General features: G+C 48.3%; 1 protein-coding gene across 15 annotated transcripts in view; it reads right to left on the bottom strand.

Annotated features, from left to right (window-relative positions):
* Positions 1 to 16,670, bottom strand: part of ATP9B (ATPase phospholipid transporting 9B (putative)) — a 251,509-nt gene that overhangs the window by 73,722 nt on the left and 161,117 nt on the right. For 13 of the 15 annotated variants that reach the window (XM_045041291.1, XM_023242122.2, XM_023242125.2 and 10 more), the window contains one exon: positions 9,772 to 9,932. The exons of the other annotated variants lie outside the window; for them this stretch is intronic. In XM_045041291.1, the coding sequence (XP_044897226.1) occupies positions 9,772 to 9,932 (161 nt within the window). The remainder of the gene's footprint in view (positions 1 to 9,771; positions 9,933 to 16,670) is intronic. 15 annotated transcript variants of the gene reach the window in all.

Raw genomic sequence — 16,670 nt, 5'->3', positions numbered from 1 at the left:
ATCGCGACCCGAGCCAAAGTCAGATGCTCAATCGACTGAACCACCCAGGCGCCCCTAACTTTCTTTACATAAAAACTGCAAGGAAGTTCTGTGATCTTGGGTAATGGCTGGCTATCTTACTTGAACCAATGTTCCCACTGAAAACAGTAAGAAATACCATGTAAAATATTTTTTAAGTTTCTGGAAAGTAAGAGAAAGAGCAGACTAGACAGTAAGGGGCTTCTGGGCTGGGCCCTGACCAGGTACCACACAGGTGAAGTGACCACAGGACCCCCTCTGCCCTGAGACCGCCAGCCCCTGATGGTCTGAGCTTTCTTGTCAGCAGCCCTCCGGTGCGGGGAGCAGACACAAAGGCCAGGACCAAGGCAGGTGGAGGTCCCACAAGAGGCCCCTCTTTCCAGGATAAGAGGCCAAGAGGGGCCACACCCCACACTAAGAGGGGACTGGGGAGCCGTGTGCCCACACGTGGAGAAGGAGCCAGGCTCCCACAACTCAGGGACTGTGAAGTGAATCTCACGTTCGGAGGAAGATGTTCCGTGACAGGAGGCACCTCCATGTATCAGCAGAGGCAGGGTATATGCTTCAAGAAGACAGCTTCCATTTTTTATCTCAAATCACTCCTATAATTAGCTTCTCAAATACAATCACCAAAAAAACCCACAAAACACCCCAGAGATAAACTGAAACCGAAGCACGCAACAACAAACGCCACACAGCACTCAGTGAAACCACGTGCAAGAGCCAGAAGGAAAAAGTGAGAGAGAAAGACCGACAGGAACAGCAAGCAGCCTGTGACCGACGCAGACTGCGAAACAGGACCCAGGAACCAAACTAGAATGATCACCTGCGTGGAATACGCAAATATAAAAACGAGTAAGCAGTGTGATAAAGACACCAAACAGAAGTTTCAGAACTAAAAGGTGTCAATAACCGAAATTCGGAACTCGAATGGTCTGACAGCGGACCAGCCTCGGCCAAGGCTGAGATCGCGACTTGGAAGACGGGTCGCTGGAGCGAGGCAGAACGGGGAATGGAGACAGAAGGTGGAAAAGAAGAAAACGAGAGGACCAACGAAGAGCACGGGGAGGACATCTGACACAGCTCGCATTCACGTCCCCGAAGGAGAGGACACAGCAGGACCAAACCCAGAGTTTTCTGGCATAAAGGGAAGGGCCCATCCACACACTCGAGAAATGCACCGAATCCTAAGCATTCTACGAAGAGAAGCTTCAGTCTGGACACAGGGTGGCTGAGCACAGAGCAGGAGGGAGCAGGTGTGAGAGCGGCCGCAGGCAGAGGGCACCGAGGAGCACAGGCCCTGGGGACCCTGCTAGCCGCAGCCAGAAGGCAGCGGGGAACGCAGGAGAAACGGTTTCTAAGGAAAGCCAAGCAGAAACCTAGCACATTCCCAACAAAGCCATACTGGACAAAAGAATAAATTTTTGACACAAGGAAAATTATTCTCCATGGAAGGCCTCAGGGTAAGAAATGAACACGGATGTACACCAAAATATACGGGGAATGTACAAAACAACAGTATCCTTGAGGCCTAAGAATGAACGAAATTAAAATAAATGGCGAAAACGGCACAAGGTCAAAGGGGTGAGGGGAGGTAAACATGGGCTAAGGTGACAGGTAAAGGAAACAGCTGCCTTTGGACTTTGACAGATTAAGAAAAACATTCTCTGTTTACAGGGTAATGACTAGAAGAACAAAAATAGCTTAAACCTTCCCAACTCGTTAGCGGAGAAGTGCAATTATAAAAATTACAAGGAAAATGGTAAGCAAGGAGGAAAATCTACGACAGGTAAGGCACACTAAAAAACCAAGATAAGACGACAAATTTAAATCAGAACTGTAACAGAATTACAATAACCGTGTGGGCATTCAACAGTCAAAATTTGTCAGAGAAGATAAAATTTCAAACCCAAGAGACACACATACACACAGAGAAGGGAAGTGCTCAACGGAGCCAGCCAAGCCGAGCGCACTTGACTAGCAGGCACGGTGCTGTTAAGGTAAGACAAACTAGAATTTAACACAGGAAGCTTGAGCAGAGATCAAGAAAGTCACGTTATAATGAGAAAATACGTAATTCAGCAGAAATACGTAACAATTTATATTTGTATATATCTGACACCAAAGCCACAAAGTATATGATGGCCGCAAGAGAATTCCAGGGAAAACAGATTCCCAAGACTAATGGAAGAGCTCCACACAACTCTTAGCAAGTGTTAGAGAAGGCAGAGAAAAGCCAGTAGGGGTGTGGAGACACTGACAACAAGCCTCACAGATGTGCTTACACACTGTGCCAGCAATCCAGAATCCAGGTTCTCTGCGAGGGCGGGCAGGTGTTCATGGAAATCAACGAGACACTTGGCCCTGCACCTCAACTCTGCAAATGTCACACATCTGAGATAACAGAAGATACGTTGTCTAACGACAACACAAACTAAATACAGATGCAGACAATAATTAGAAAATTCAAACATGCTGGTAAATTAAGAAATGACTTTGTAATAACCATGGGTCAAAGAAGATATCAGTGGAAATCAAAAAATATTCTGTACCTGAAAATAACAAAAATATTACGTATGAAAACGTATGGGGATCAGCCAAAGCAGTATCTCTGTGAACATTTATAGCCTCAATGACATACATTCAAAAAGGGGGGAGGGGGAGTTGAAAACTAGTAAATTAAGCATCTATATCAAGAAGCAAGAATAATACAAACCACAGAAGGCAGAAGGAAAGAAGGTAACATTAATAAGTTAGAGAAATACTATATGTCACAGAGAATCAAGCCTAGAGAAGCCTCGTCCAAAAGACTCCTAAAGCTGATACACCCACTGAAAGACCGATCAAGAAAAACAGAAAAGAGAAACAAGTATCACAAATGAAGAATACATACCACAGATCCCATCCATTTGAAATAACAGGAAAATATTATGGACAAGTTTTAGGAATAAATTTGAATACAGGTACAGGTGACACATTTCCTGAAAACCGTAACTACAAAACTGAAGAAGAAATTAAAAACCTGAAATCAATTTTAACTTTAAAGTTAATTATTTAGACTGTAACTATTCAATAAATATATTTAAAACTATTAAAGAAATCAAGTCTGTCAAACATCTTTTTTGCAGTAAAAAGTTCAGGCCTCCCTGATGTGTAAATGCCCAAGGAATAAATAAGTATCATTTTAGAGAAAATATTTTAGAGACAAGAAGAGGAAAGAAAACTTGGCCATGTATTTTGTGAGACTGGCACAGCCTGGACACCAAACACCAGAAAAATGATACGAGAAAACCAGTAACAGCATCGACACTCATGGGAATCAACGCAAAAACTTCACAAAAATACAAACAATGGAATCTGGTAACACACAAAAGAATATTATACCACGATTAAGATGCATCTTTTACCGGAAGAACACAAGGTAGGTATCATATTAGAAAGTCAATCAGTATAATTTTTCATATTAAAATATTACAGAAAAATTTAAAAATAAAAAATCACCTCAACAGATTTAGTAGCAGTATTACAAAAACGATATTCACAATCTTATTTTTTAAAATGTTTTTCTTTTTAATGTTTATTTATTTTTGAGAGAGAGACAGAGAGACAGAGCATGAGAGGCGGAGGGGCAGACAGAGAAGGAATCACAGAATCTGAAACAGGCTCCAGGCTCTGAGCGGTCAGCACAGAGCCCGATGCAGGGCTCGAACTCACGGACTGTGAGATCATGACCTGGGCTAAGTCGGACGCTTAACCTCCTGAGCCACCCAGGTGCCCCCACAATTTTATTTAAAAAAATTTTTTTAATGATTATTATTTTTCAGAGAGAGAGCATGCGTGTGAGCAGGGGAGGGACAGAGAGAGGGAGACACAGAATCTCAAGCAAGCTCCAGGCTCTGAACTGACAGCACAGAGCCCGACGCAGGGTTTGAACTCACAAACCATGAGATCATGACCTAGGCCAAAGGTGAATGCTCAACCAACTGAGCCACCCAAGTGCCTATATATTCATAATTTTATAACAATTTTTAGCATAATAGGAATAGGAAAAACTTTCTTAGTATAAAATGGGCCCTCTATAAAACATAGTATGCTTAATGATGAAATTTGAACGTTCCGCCCTTCACATCAGAGACAAAAACAATGTCTGTTCTCAGCACTCCCGCGTAACAAGATACCAGGAATCGGACACAGTGACAGGGAAAAGAAGCAAATGTGCAAGGGATCCAAAGAAACAAAGCTCTCGTTATTTGCTGCCAATACACTTACCTACAGAGAAAATTCAAGAGACTCCAGATTAATAATTAAAACCAATAAAGTTTTACCAAAGTTGATGGGTTCAATCATTTTATAAAAGTCAATTTTATTTCTCCAAACCAGTTACAAATACATAAGAAACAGTACTTTCAAAAACCACAGTATTTACAACAGCAAAAAATATCAAGTGTCTAAGAACAGCTCTAACAAAAGTTATGCAGGATTTCTGTGAAGACATTTTTTAGACTTCAACGTACAGTATTTAGACAGTTTGTTAGGTGGTCAGGAATAGACATGCCCACCAAGGGAACAGAACAGAAGACCCCAAACCGGCCAGGCCTGTCTGAGCACCCGGTGTAGGACAGAGGTGCCCTGGCTCACTGGGGGACAGTCTCTTCCACAAGGGGCACTGAGCCCACTGGGATGGAAAACATTTCTACGTGAAAACCCTATTTGGCACTCAGAGAACCTGCCGCTTCCCGTGGTCATGGCCAACCCTGTTAACCTTTCAGAAGTTAGCACTGGAGGACAGTGCCATCGTCCAATGTACAGAAGCGCTTCCTGAACAACCTGCCCAGGGTAATAACCAACAACAAAAAAGATTTCTCAATTTGGCTACGTAAAACTTACAGATTTTCTTCCCCCGATGATTTCACTGCCAGGTGAGTAAAACTTCCAGCTACGGACCGAAAAAGATTATCAGCAAACCAGAACTGGCGAGAATGCCCGGAACACAGGTACAGCCACGCAGGCCCCGACTCTGTCCTGTCACAAGGACGGGGAATGATCTCCTGAGACTGGACGTCCTACCCTCTGGCCCGCGGTGCCAGGACTCCACACGGCCCAGGCCTGTGGCCTCGTGACTCTTCCTTTTTCCGGAAGGGCAGCACGTGCTTGTGGCCGGGGTCTCCGCCAGCCCATCTCCTGCCCGTAGGATTTCGGGAGTCAACAGGCTGCTCTCACTCCATTCCACGTCTGTTCCTTCCAGTGCAAGCTGACGGCATTTCCGCTGATGAAAGATTCTCAGAACCTCTGTGGGTCTCCTGTGTGTGTCACGGGGGGACCACGCCACTAGACAAGAGGCTCCCGCACAGACCTTTCCTGGATCACCCCGTCCGCTCCAGGCTCTTGCTGAGATGGCCGAGTGGGTCCATGAGTCACATACGGAACCTCTTCGGCAAAAAGCTGTCCAGCCACATCCCGGGCCTTCTTTCTTGTATCTGCTTTCCAAACCGTGAGTTTTCTCACATTAGCCTCTTTTGCAATCTGGACACGCTGCAAATTTCCCCAACCATCGAGTGCTTTCCTAGGTTGGAAACACCCTTTTGCCCAGGCATCCCCCAACCATGCTAAATGGAAAAGGAGGCCCCACTGAGATGTTAAGCAAGTTAATTTCTAAGTTCTGAAGCAAACTTTGTACCTGTGCCAGCTGACGTTTTGAAACTGCGTTCTTACTGTGTGCAGCGAGCAGGGGTCTGAGCAGGGCACTGGGCGCTCGCTCCCCCAGGCAGCCGCGGGCAGAACGGGAGCGGGGGCATCCACGGGCCACGGGAAGTGAGAGGAAAAGTCTGCCTCCCAAGCCAGGCACACCCCGCCAAGCGCAGGACGTCGGACAGATGGTTCCTACGTGTTCCGCCGCGGGAACATTCTCACTGTCAGGTGCGGCTTTACCTCTGCTGCCCACGCGTGCCTCCCGCGACTCAGCCCCGATTGCACAGTCTTCCGGACCACCAGCTAGAAGGGGACACGGCACTCTGAAGCGTGCGGACCGAAGACTGGCTGAACAAACCAGCTCCTGCACATGCCTGACAGGCGGCCACACACGTGCCTGACGGAACAGTTTGGAGCAAGTTCCGAGCAGCACGATCAGGGAACATCCGTTTCAGTTCCGGGAGTTAAATCCCGCAACACTGTCCTTGAAAGACTCAGTAAGTGCTATCAGGTGATTCAAAACTATTTTGTCCCGTAAAGAACAATCTCTGTGAGACAGCCTAACTTTGTGAAATGTGTAAAAAGCATCTGAAGGAAACAAACCAGAAACAGACTCACAGAGACAGAGGACGGTTGGTGGCCGCAGGGAAGGGGGTGCGGAAGAGTGACAGAGATGAAGGGCACTGGCAGGAACAAACCTCCAGGTATAAAACAAACACGGCACAGGGAACGTAGCCGATGATGCCGTAAGGACTCCGAACGGCAACGGCCTTCTTGCGGGGAGCATGTTCTAAGGCACACACTTGGCTAGTCACTATGCTGTGCGCCTGAAACTAATGTAACATTGTGTGTCAGCTACACTTCTGTTACAAAATGTGTTAGGTCAGGCCGTCGGTGGCTCAGTGGGTTAAGCGTCCAACTTGATTTTGGCTCAGGTCACGATCTCCTGGTTCGTGAGCTGGAGCCCTGCCTTGGGCTCGGTGCTGACAACATGGAGCCTGCTTGGGATTCCCTCCCTCCCTCCCTCCCTCCCTCTCTCTCTCTCCCCCCCCTCTCTCTGCCCCTCCTCCACTCATGTGCATGCACTCGATAAATAAAAATTAAAATAAAATAAAAGAAATAAAAAATAAATAAATAAAAACTTTTTAGAAACGTGTTAGGTCAACAGAGGAAAAAGCACTTTACTTTCGAAAACTGTGCACTTTTCAACATAAAAAAATTTTTTGATCTATCCTTTATTAAATTGAAAAACATACTTAGTAAATACTAAAATATATTATTATCCCTATTTTATGGGAACTTTGCAAAAGGAAAATAAACTTGGTTGAATCAAATGTAAACACGAATTCCTTAAATCAGTGTCCTGGACGTACAAATAAAAGTGCATAAAAGTGTTATAAACAAATACTTTAAAAATGCTCACAATATATTCTATTTCGTAACTATAATTCATTTTTCCTGCTACTTTGGTAAAAGTTAAAATGTCAAGTTTCTTTGTAGTGTAATTGTACTGAAGACAGAAAAAAATATTTTGCGATGATAAAAACATGCACAGTGCTGACGGGATCGCAGCACTCCCATAGAGAAGCGTCCCAGAACAGAGCACAGGGTCCCCAGCAGGCCGCGTGCTGTGCGGCAGAAGCAATCTCCACGTAAGTCATACTCACATCTTAGAACCGACAGAAGCAACACAGAGACGTGATTATTAGCGAAAGCAAATAAACGCACAAAATGAAAAACACGGGAACTGCTGAGAAAGGACGCGTTTGCTCAGTGGAGAGGCGAGGACGAGGCAGCCGAAGGAGGGAGGCAGGGGACCGCGGCAAGCGGCTGACACGTGCGGGCCAGTCACGGCGCACCCAGCCTGAGCGGGTGGGGGGGGGGGCCTCCTGCCGGGCAGCGGGGTTCACACCAGACGGCGGGGCTCCTGCCAGCCACGGGGTTCGCACAGGGCTGGGGGCTCCCGCTGGGGAGTGGGGCCCCCGAGCTCGGACCCTCCAGCGCTGAGTGCTCCCGATGCCCAGTGGGCTGTGTGATGTGCTTGGCACGGGGGGCCTTGCTTCCCACGGGGACTTGCAGGCTCACTCACATGCCCTGTGCGCCAGGAACCCTTCCTTGCAAGCCCCGGATGAGAGGTGGGAAGTCCACGCGGAGAGCCGAGATGCTAGTCCAACGCAGAGAGGACATCAAGGTCCTTGACCCCGGGGGCACCCCAGTCGGGCTAAGTCCGCAGACCAAACCCACAGAAACGGGTGCCCTGCCGACGGGGGTCCGGAGAAAGGGGAGGGGCTTCAGCACTCCCCTGAGCAAAGCAGGGCCCGGGTCACCGCGTCGGGCAGAGCACTCTGCGTCACGAGTAGCGGCGCAGACGGGACTAGACGAGAACCACTGGCAGCGGAGGCTTTCCCTCGGAGCCGTTCTCCCCGCGGACTCGCTCGGAGGGCACCCTGCGTGCCGAGCGCGGCATGGGCCCTGGCGGGGCGGCGCACAAGCAACCACACGGCCGCTGAGCCGAGTGCTCGCTGCCGGGTCCCGCGAACATCGGCCCTCGACCGCCCCCAGGCCCCATGTGACACCGGGCGACGCGCACGGTGCAGCTCAGGGCTGGCTGTGGGGGAGCGCAGCGGCTGGCGGGGCGGGCACTGGGTATGCGGGATGGACAGCCCGGACCGAGCCAGGACCACCGCACCTGAGCAGGTCGCTTCCTTAGGACTCTTACAAGTACCACTTCCCCGGGAGGCTCTGGGGACACACGTGACCTCTCTGTCACCGGAGCCCACTGTGGGCACTCGGTACGTGTCTACGTGGTGACGACGATGCCGCGTGACAGCCGGACGGGCCCTGTGCACGCCTGCCGCTCTGAGAGCGGGAAGGGCTCTGTGCCGTGTGGCTCCGTAAGCGTGCGAGGCCCAGCACACGCCATGCGCTGTGCCAGGCACGGGGCCAAGCGAGGCCCCTCTCCCCACGGAGCACGGTGAGCACGCACAATCAGAAACCGGGCAGGACGGGGCTCCGCGACCGGTGGAGACGCAAGCATTACCGCAGCAGGCGGACGGAACCCCAGGCGGCCTGCGGGCACACGAGGAACCCCTCGGAGGGTTCGCAGAGCGTCCGCACAGCGCGGCCGAGGAGCGCCGTGCTGTTGTGTGGTGGAGGGGGGCGTGCGGGGCCGGGAAGGCGGGCTGGCCCCGTCAGCTACGATGCCGAGGCGCCAGGGGTGACGGTCTACGGCAGCCGGAATTCTGGCCCCGGCAGAAACAGCCGAGAGCACGCGACGGCCCCACTCTCGGGAGGTAAGTGACAGAGACATCACCCTTGGACCACCTTTTGGAGAAAGCTGGTCTATAAAGACATGTGCGCCTTCCTCTTCCAAATGCTTACCTCCCCGCGCCGTCTATACTGTTTTCCTCTGTTCCGTTACAGAAAATGGTTACTCTAGCTTCATGCTTCATGCACGATTTATCAGGTTTTAATTGCTCACTCACATAAAAATGTTCATTCATGTGTACTATGTATTTTTAAAATACATTTTAAAATGTACTTTGGGGAAATACACATTTATATGGTAAAGATTAGTCTTGAAACTAAATAGACACCTCACAATAACTATTTATATCCCAAGCTTACTTACAAGGGTTACCGTTTTGAAACACTGTTCGCATTAAAAGACTGTCTTACTCAATACTTTGTCTCACTTGACAGATACATCAGGTGGTTTCTGAAACATAAAGTCAGTGAGGCACACAAATCCAATCCAAGGGCACCGGAAGTAAGTCTATTGGCAGTAAACAAAACCAGTCCGAGAAACATCTCCCAATTCTTCAATATTATATTATCAACACACTCATGTATGGAAAAGGGTCAGATTTCTAGACTAATCAAAGAATAACAACTCTGCCCCTCTAAGTAGCATCTTCTACGGAATCTCTTCTCAAGATGTATCGGAGTCTTGGCCCCCGTTCAGCTTTGTGTGGACAAACTTCTTCCATACCGAGAAAGATAACTTTCAATAAAATCCTACTCAGCGAGACCAGACGTTTGTTTCATCTTAGTTCTGAAACCTACCTTATGGGAATGATGTACGAAAAGAGGAGGAGGAACCGAAACAGGCTGCGGTACCACGGGCCAACAAATCCTTGTAAGGTTACCATAACAACCGACAGGGCAACCAAAGCCACAAACAGCGCTTTGGTCAGCTGGTTGAGTTCAAGGTCCAACAAACCAACCTGAAAGAAAAGCACAAAATTTAGGCATAACCATGAAGCATCTAATATTGCAAATGTGAATGCACAATAGTGATGACTAAGGCTCCTCTTGTACTGACCTTAACCCTAACGAAATACAAAAAGGTATTAACTTTACTTTTCTCCTGAAAAGCCTCTTCAGAGATTCAAGCAGAATTTCTGAAAAGGAGTCGCGATCCCCAGAGCGTCTGCAGAAAGGTTCCACTGAGAAAACACGACTCCAGGGTAGCCAACCACAAAACACTGAAATCCTTCCCGAGATCGAGGCGTTCCGACAGCCGGCTGCGGTGAGCCGGGACGCGGGATCTCACTCCGACGGAGCGCCCCAGAAAAGGACGGCCTCTGCCAACCCTCGCTGCCAGGAGCCTGTCTCAACTAAGCAGAAAAGCAACAGGGCAGTTGGCCTGAACGGATTCCTTTTTAAATTTACACAGACCCTACACTTCACGTTCTCCCAATAAGGTATCGGGAGTCATTCTGTGGACCGTGGCCTCGCTGAGCAAAACATGAGGGGAGGTCGCGTCCCTGGGAACGAGCTCCTCTCTGGCTGCGTCCCGTGCGGGATCGTGGCAATGGCGAGAAGCGGCGTTCGCTCCTCAACTCAGACGTGCGCAACTGGGATTTCGAGCTCCCGCGGCCTGCACGAAGCCCCCCCTGCGAAGTCACCGGCTTGCAGGACCACAGCGCGGTACAGGGTGTGGGGGGACAAAGGGTGGGGTCTCGGGCTTTGCAAAAAGGCTTCCGAGCTACAGGGGGAGAAGGGGGGCCGCAGAGCAACTACTTCTCCTCAGGAATCGAAAAGCAGGCTAGTTTGAACGCTGGCGGTATAACCTTGGGAGAATTGAGTGCCGTTTTCTCATCTGTAAAATGAGGTTGCAAAAGCGCCTTCGTCACGAGACTCGGGGCTAAATGAGACGGAGCGCAGCTCCGGCTCCAGGGCGAGCCCTCATGCACATTCTTGTCCTCGTTACTGGCACTAGGAAACCCTTCCATCTGATCCCTGCTTCCTAACTGTGCGGCCGTCGCTTTGCGCCGGGCGAGCCCTGCTTTCCTCCGCTCTCCTCTGGCGCTCCCCGCCTGCTAACCGGACGAGGTGGACTCCCTGTGGGCCCGGGGAAGCTCCCTGTCACTCCCGGTGACTGTCAGGCCGCAGCTGGCACGTGTTCAGCACACTGCCTGCTCCCGACGCCCAGGATGCCGACAGCAGACTGGGTCTCCATCACGGGAGTTTCCCCCGAATCTGTACAAGTTTTGAGAGAGGGTGATTTAAACAAAAAGAAAGTGACTGCCGTAACTTTGATAAAATATACGGGGTACCGTAATTCTCAAACTAAAGAGTTTTTAGTTTGAGCTAATTAGTAACTTAGTTTATTTTTGAAAATCCCTAACTGTGGCCAATAAAAGGTTAGCTTTCCCCATGTCTCATGAATTTAGTTCACATCTGGTTGTGATTAACATTTGCCACACACTTGCAGGAGAACATTAGAACATGTAGTTAGGAAGAAAACACAAAACGTTGTCAGGAAATCCAGTGAAGCGTGGCTACAAAAAAATTCACTCACTGAATAAATACATGTCAATGTCTTCTGCGTTTTACTCCTACCTACAGGGTAAGGTGATGAAAAACGAGTCAACTATGAGACTCTACCTGGAAGAAACAGCCAGTCTAGTAGGAAAACTAAGACGAGCCACCAGCCATACAAAATTACAAGTCTTCCCCTCTAACCCAGTGTGTGTACAGATACTCACCGCCTTTAAGAACAGCCTAGAAACATGGGAACGACACGGACCCAGAAGTAACGACTGACGTCGTTCTAGAACTTGGGTTCTACCCGCACACCCACCAAGACACGGCAGGGTCTGTGCCCGGGCGGCCCGTGACAGGCCCCGCCCCATAGGCTCCACCCCAGAGGCTCACTTTCTGAGAGCCCCGCCCCTCTCGCCCACCCCTGGGGTCCCCGCCCCTGCACCTGCTCCCCGGGCCCCGCCCCCTGCGGCCCCGCCCCTCTGGCTGACACCTGTGGTCCAGGCCCCTGGGAAGAAAGCCCAAGACCTGTTGGAAGGTGGTCTGGTCTGTTCAGGCACATCCTGCCTCCTAACTAAGGAACTTCAAAGCAGACCCAGCTGGGCCCCCAGCACTCACTCCGGTTTTCCTGGTCTTCCTGCGGCCACAGGCGGGGGGCCCTTCTGCGGCCAGCCTTCCCGTTCTGCACAAGGTGGCCTTCGGGCCAAGGGGCCGCGCGGGACACGGGGTCCACACCCGGCCTCCGCCTGCAGCCGCGCAACACAGCCTCCCCCCGGCCCAGGCGGGGCTGCGGAGGAACCCTGACCAGGTTCCGGAAACTTCCGGGAGGGCCGCCCTGTGCAAGGGCCGGGCTTCCCCCGAGGGGCAGGCAGCTCCAGACCACGGCTCCTGATTTATCAACCGCACTTAAAAAGCAGCATGACGTGGACAAATATCTTGCCGTTTCCGCTACTCCAACTACTCCATAGTTTATGCTTGAATTATTGAGAAAAATAGGTTTTGGGATTAAAATGAAGAAAAATTAAGCCGAGGAAGTAGAGCCTGTTTCAAAGCGCGGCTCCTTCTGCTGTGACAAAGGAGGCCTAAGTGTCAGGCCTCGCTGAGGGTCAGATGAAGTCATTACTCATTCAGTCAGGGAAGGAAGGCTCAATTACCTCAGCCTAAAGATGCTATCAATGAACGCAAAGTGCACATTTTACTCTATTCATCCAAATCCCATTAAAAAGTGAAAGGGATGATTTAATCGGGCCTTCCAGAGTTGGTCTTTTTTTCGTAATAAAATAAAGAATCACTGTCTCGCAAAATGCATAACCACTACCTCCCACTTTCCCTGCACCACAGCAGTGAAAGACTGGAAAGCTGAGGACAAAAACGGTCAGAAACGAACACAAAGTTTCCTTTGAAAAGGGCCACGTATAGGACGGGAGCTGACGCGGCCCCTGCACGCCGACCGGCAGACCCGCCGTGGGCACCAGCAGCTTGGCCACCCCCCCCCACCCCCCCCCGCCCCCCCCCCCCCCCCGCGGCCCCGCAGCTCTTCCTGCACCGTCCAGCAGAAAGGACAGCCTCACCGTCGCAAGCCTCCCTGTGTGCGGGTAACGACAACCGTCCCCGTCCCCTAGCGGGCTGCTCCCTGCATTCTGGCAGGAAGCCTTGAGCTCTGACTTTTCTCCCTGGAAAATCACTGCAGCCGAGCTCTAGCGAACAGTACGCTCAGAATTTTCCTGTGTCGGTGCTAACACCACACAGGGCAAAGAAAAGATGTATTTCAACAATCAGCTTCTCACGGGTACACTTCTGGCTAACAGCTAGTATCTCTATACTCATTTCTCTAAAAGACTTGAAAGTTTCTTCAACTCACCTAAAATGCAATCTGGACTCTGAAAAACTATTCCGTTTAAGAACTAGTTAACTTGTAAACTTACAGCTTTTACAAAGAAGACCGTGGCTTCAGTTGTGATGCGAATCTCTTCCTTCTTTAGAAAATTTCTGGGAACACCTGAACCAAATGCCTTTTGCTATAACTGCAAAACCTTTCAACTCATAACATATGTTATTAATCCCTCGAAGTAATTTTGACTGTATAAGAAAAGGTAAATTAAGTACACTAGCAAGCAATTTTCAACATTTATTGTAATTTCCTATATTAGTAAAGCAAATTTTCTTCTACTTGTCATAATATTTGTTTTATTTGAAACAACTGTGATAACAAAATTAAATACGCTACTGGAAATTTTAATCTCCAAGGGAAAATTTGTGCATAATGTCTAAGACACCACAATGGTTCTGCAAAGGGGCTGTTCTAGGATAATGAACACAATAATTGCCTGTATAATCTAAAATGCTACTAATGGCAACGATCACAAATCCATTTAGCTCCTCTTTAATTTATGTACCAAGTTTTAAATAGCTAATGGTTCTCAGTAAAATAATGGTTTATACCAACAATAAAGGGTAAATACGGTATTCTTCCGCTTAATCAAGAAAAGATCAGTCAGGTTTTCTTAAACGGGCGCGTGGACGAACGAGAACCCGCCTCATCTCTGGGACACGGCGCCGTCCCGTCCATCCCAAAGTAAAACCCCGCAGTGTGGCCCTCAGTCCCTAAGACGTCAGTGCACACCCCAAACTGGAACAGAGGTCTCGTGTTCTAACTTGGCTAAGGGGCAAAACAAAAGGCACCAGTGCCACAGCGCACGACCGTACGGTATCACCCCCAGATCGGCATGACGTGAACCTCAACATACCTTTACCAGTCTTCTAAAGCTCACATTTAACTCGTCACAGAGAAGTGTTTCAGAATAGCAAAATAGGAGGATGTGAAATACCAAAAAGCTAATTTAAACTCTTGCGAGACGCTACATGTTATTTTAATTGTCTGATGTTATCGCTGCACACGTATCATATTTTGAAAGGCAGAAAAGCCTCCGATCTAACAGCCCGAGAGTCAATTCGCTCAAGATGACTCTACGCAGGCAGAAGTACGGCTCTGCACGGGAAAGATTACCTACAGGGAAACACAACGCGATTAGCGCCGTTTGCCGTTTAACAGCCAAATTACTCTCGGATCAGCCCATCAAGTTCCTCATCACTCAGAGTCTGGTGTCTGACTACAAAACCGATAGCAGGGCTGCACCGTAACCCAACTGAAATCCCTGTACGAAGCACATTCCTTTTAAGTATCTTTGAAGCAAGTCAGCCCTCCACTTCCCACTTTTAGTAGAATGTTAAGAAACAAGGAAAAAATGGGTAACTTTCAGACCTTCATCTGTACCACTGAAATATGCATTTCAAATAACTGAAACTCGTCCACTAAATCTAACTCCCAAACCTTACAGCGGTAACGCTTTCCATTTTGGAGTTTAAATCAAAAGCGTTAGTTTTTAAGAAGAGGTGCTATTTAGCCTTTTGCTCTTTTTCTCCAGTCTGCTTATTTACTCACCTTTCGACACCGACTACTGAGTGGTAGGTGTCGGCCGCGCTCTGCAGACGCGTCTGAACGACCGCTGCTCGCGCCTCAGCGATCTGCGAAATACGCAGTGTGCCCGCGAGCCGCGTTAGTCTGCTGGCTCAGTAATCTGTGCTGTGCAAACTCCCTAAATAAGCATCCGTACGACGATTCTTAACGTTGCAATACAGCCCCTTGATTTTTCAAAACCGAAATGTGTATTTACACAACAAACAGTTTAAAGTCTATTGCGTGACAGTGTTTCATAGCCTACATTTTTACCTACCAACAAATTCCGCCTGACCCTTCTACACTCAGCAATTAAGGTTTTTTTTTTTTCCCTTGCTTACTATATAGTTATGACAGGGATGTTTTTCGTTGAATGTTTAACGTTTACAAAGAAAATAAGGTTGTTCTATTTTTCACACAAACAAAACAAAGTACTGATGTGAGGATCAGCTACTCATCAAGCAGGGAAGCCGTGCCCGTGTCGACGTGGGAGACGTCGAGAGACAGGGGATTCAAGGCACGACCTCAGCCTGGCATGCACAAACTCGGGACGACCACGCAGAGTGTCAGAGCACTTGTCGGCCGGCCTACAGTAAGCACGTTGTTAAAGCTGAAATTAGTCCTAAAATCCTTGCAGATCGCCTGAGAAATTTCAATACTGGCTTTAGCATTTCCTATATGGCATGTATCCACTCGACAGGATACTTTTTATAACTGACAAAAATGCCACAACACAGCACACTGTCTACGAACATATGTATACACACGGGCACACATCTCAGATTTGTTTCTGCAAAATGCAGGCTTACTTTATGTTCACGCAGGACAATCTGGTCATGTCCGGTACCATCAGCTTCCTCTGTCATATTAGAACCTTGATTCGGGTACAACCAATTTATCAGGAGTCATCAAATTTAAATCAATACAGTGCCTTAAAAATAAGTGGCAAGCTAAATGTTTAATTTTTAAGGTAATAAATTATTTCAAAACACTCTCTTACGTACAATCTGTGACACATCAAAGACAAACAAAAATGAGTACGTGTAAACATGCAAAAAGAGTCTGGAAACTACTTGGAAATTTAATTTGCACTCGATGTACACAAGTTACATTAAAATCCAGGGCTGAATATTAAGAAACCCCCTAAGTTTCTAATGTACCATACTCCTCATTTTATTTTACAATGGTCCACAGAATTTATTTGAAGAGTGGGGACATAAGACTAAAATGTACAAACCACTGCCATCCCAACGCTACACTGAATACTATTCGTGTGCCCTGCTGTCTTATTTCCTGTTTGTATTTCATTGCAGGGGGCGGGGGGCGGGGGGCGGGGGGCGGGGGGGTGGGGGGGGGGGTGCAAAATGTGCGGCACTCTGTAGTTTAGCCAGCAGAGGGCGCTCAAGTTTGATGCTTATTTTTTCTGAATCCTGAAAGCCTTTTTTTTTTTCAATGCAGAAACTCAATCTCTAATTCAACCAATTCAGTATATTTAATATGTTGCTGTTTTATAAAAATAGTTACTTTAAACATCCATTTTTGCCATGCAGAATTCAGGACATAATTTACAGACTTCACCATGCTGGACTGCAGGGGAATTTCCTCAATAGAAATATACTGTCATATAAGGGATCATTTTTAAAGCCCTGACATCCAAAATACTGCAGGTGACTAACACAGTACCAGAGCGCTAAGGCTTCTGAAGATGCAGGGCTGTAAACAAAACTGACACATGAAA

Source organism: Felis catus, chromosome D3 (genome assembly GCF_018350175.1).
Source record: "Felis catus isolate Fca126 chromosome D3, F.catus_Fca126_mat1.0, whole genome shotgun sequence".
Classification (NCBI taxonomy): Eukaryota; Metazoa; Chordata; class Mammalia; order Carnivora; family Felidae; genus Felis; species Felis catus.
Note: the sequence above shows the minus strand (reverse complement) of the source record. Positions and strands in the feature narration are given on the sequence as shown.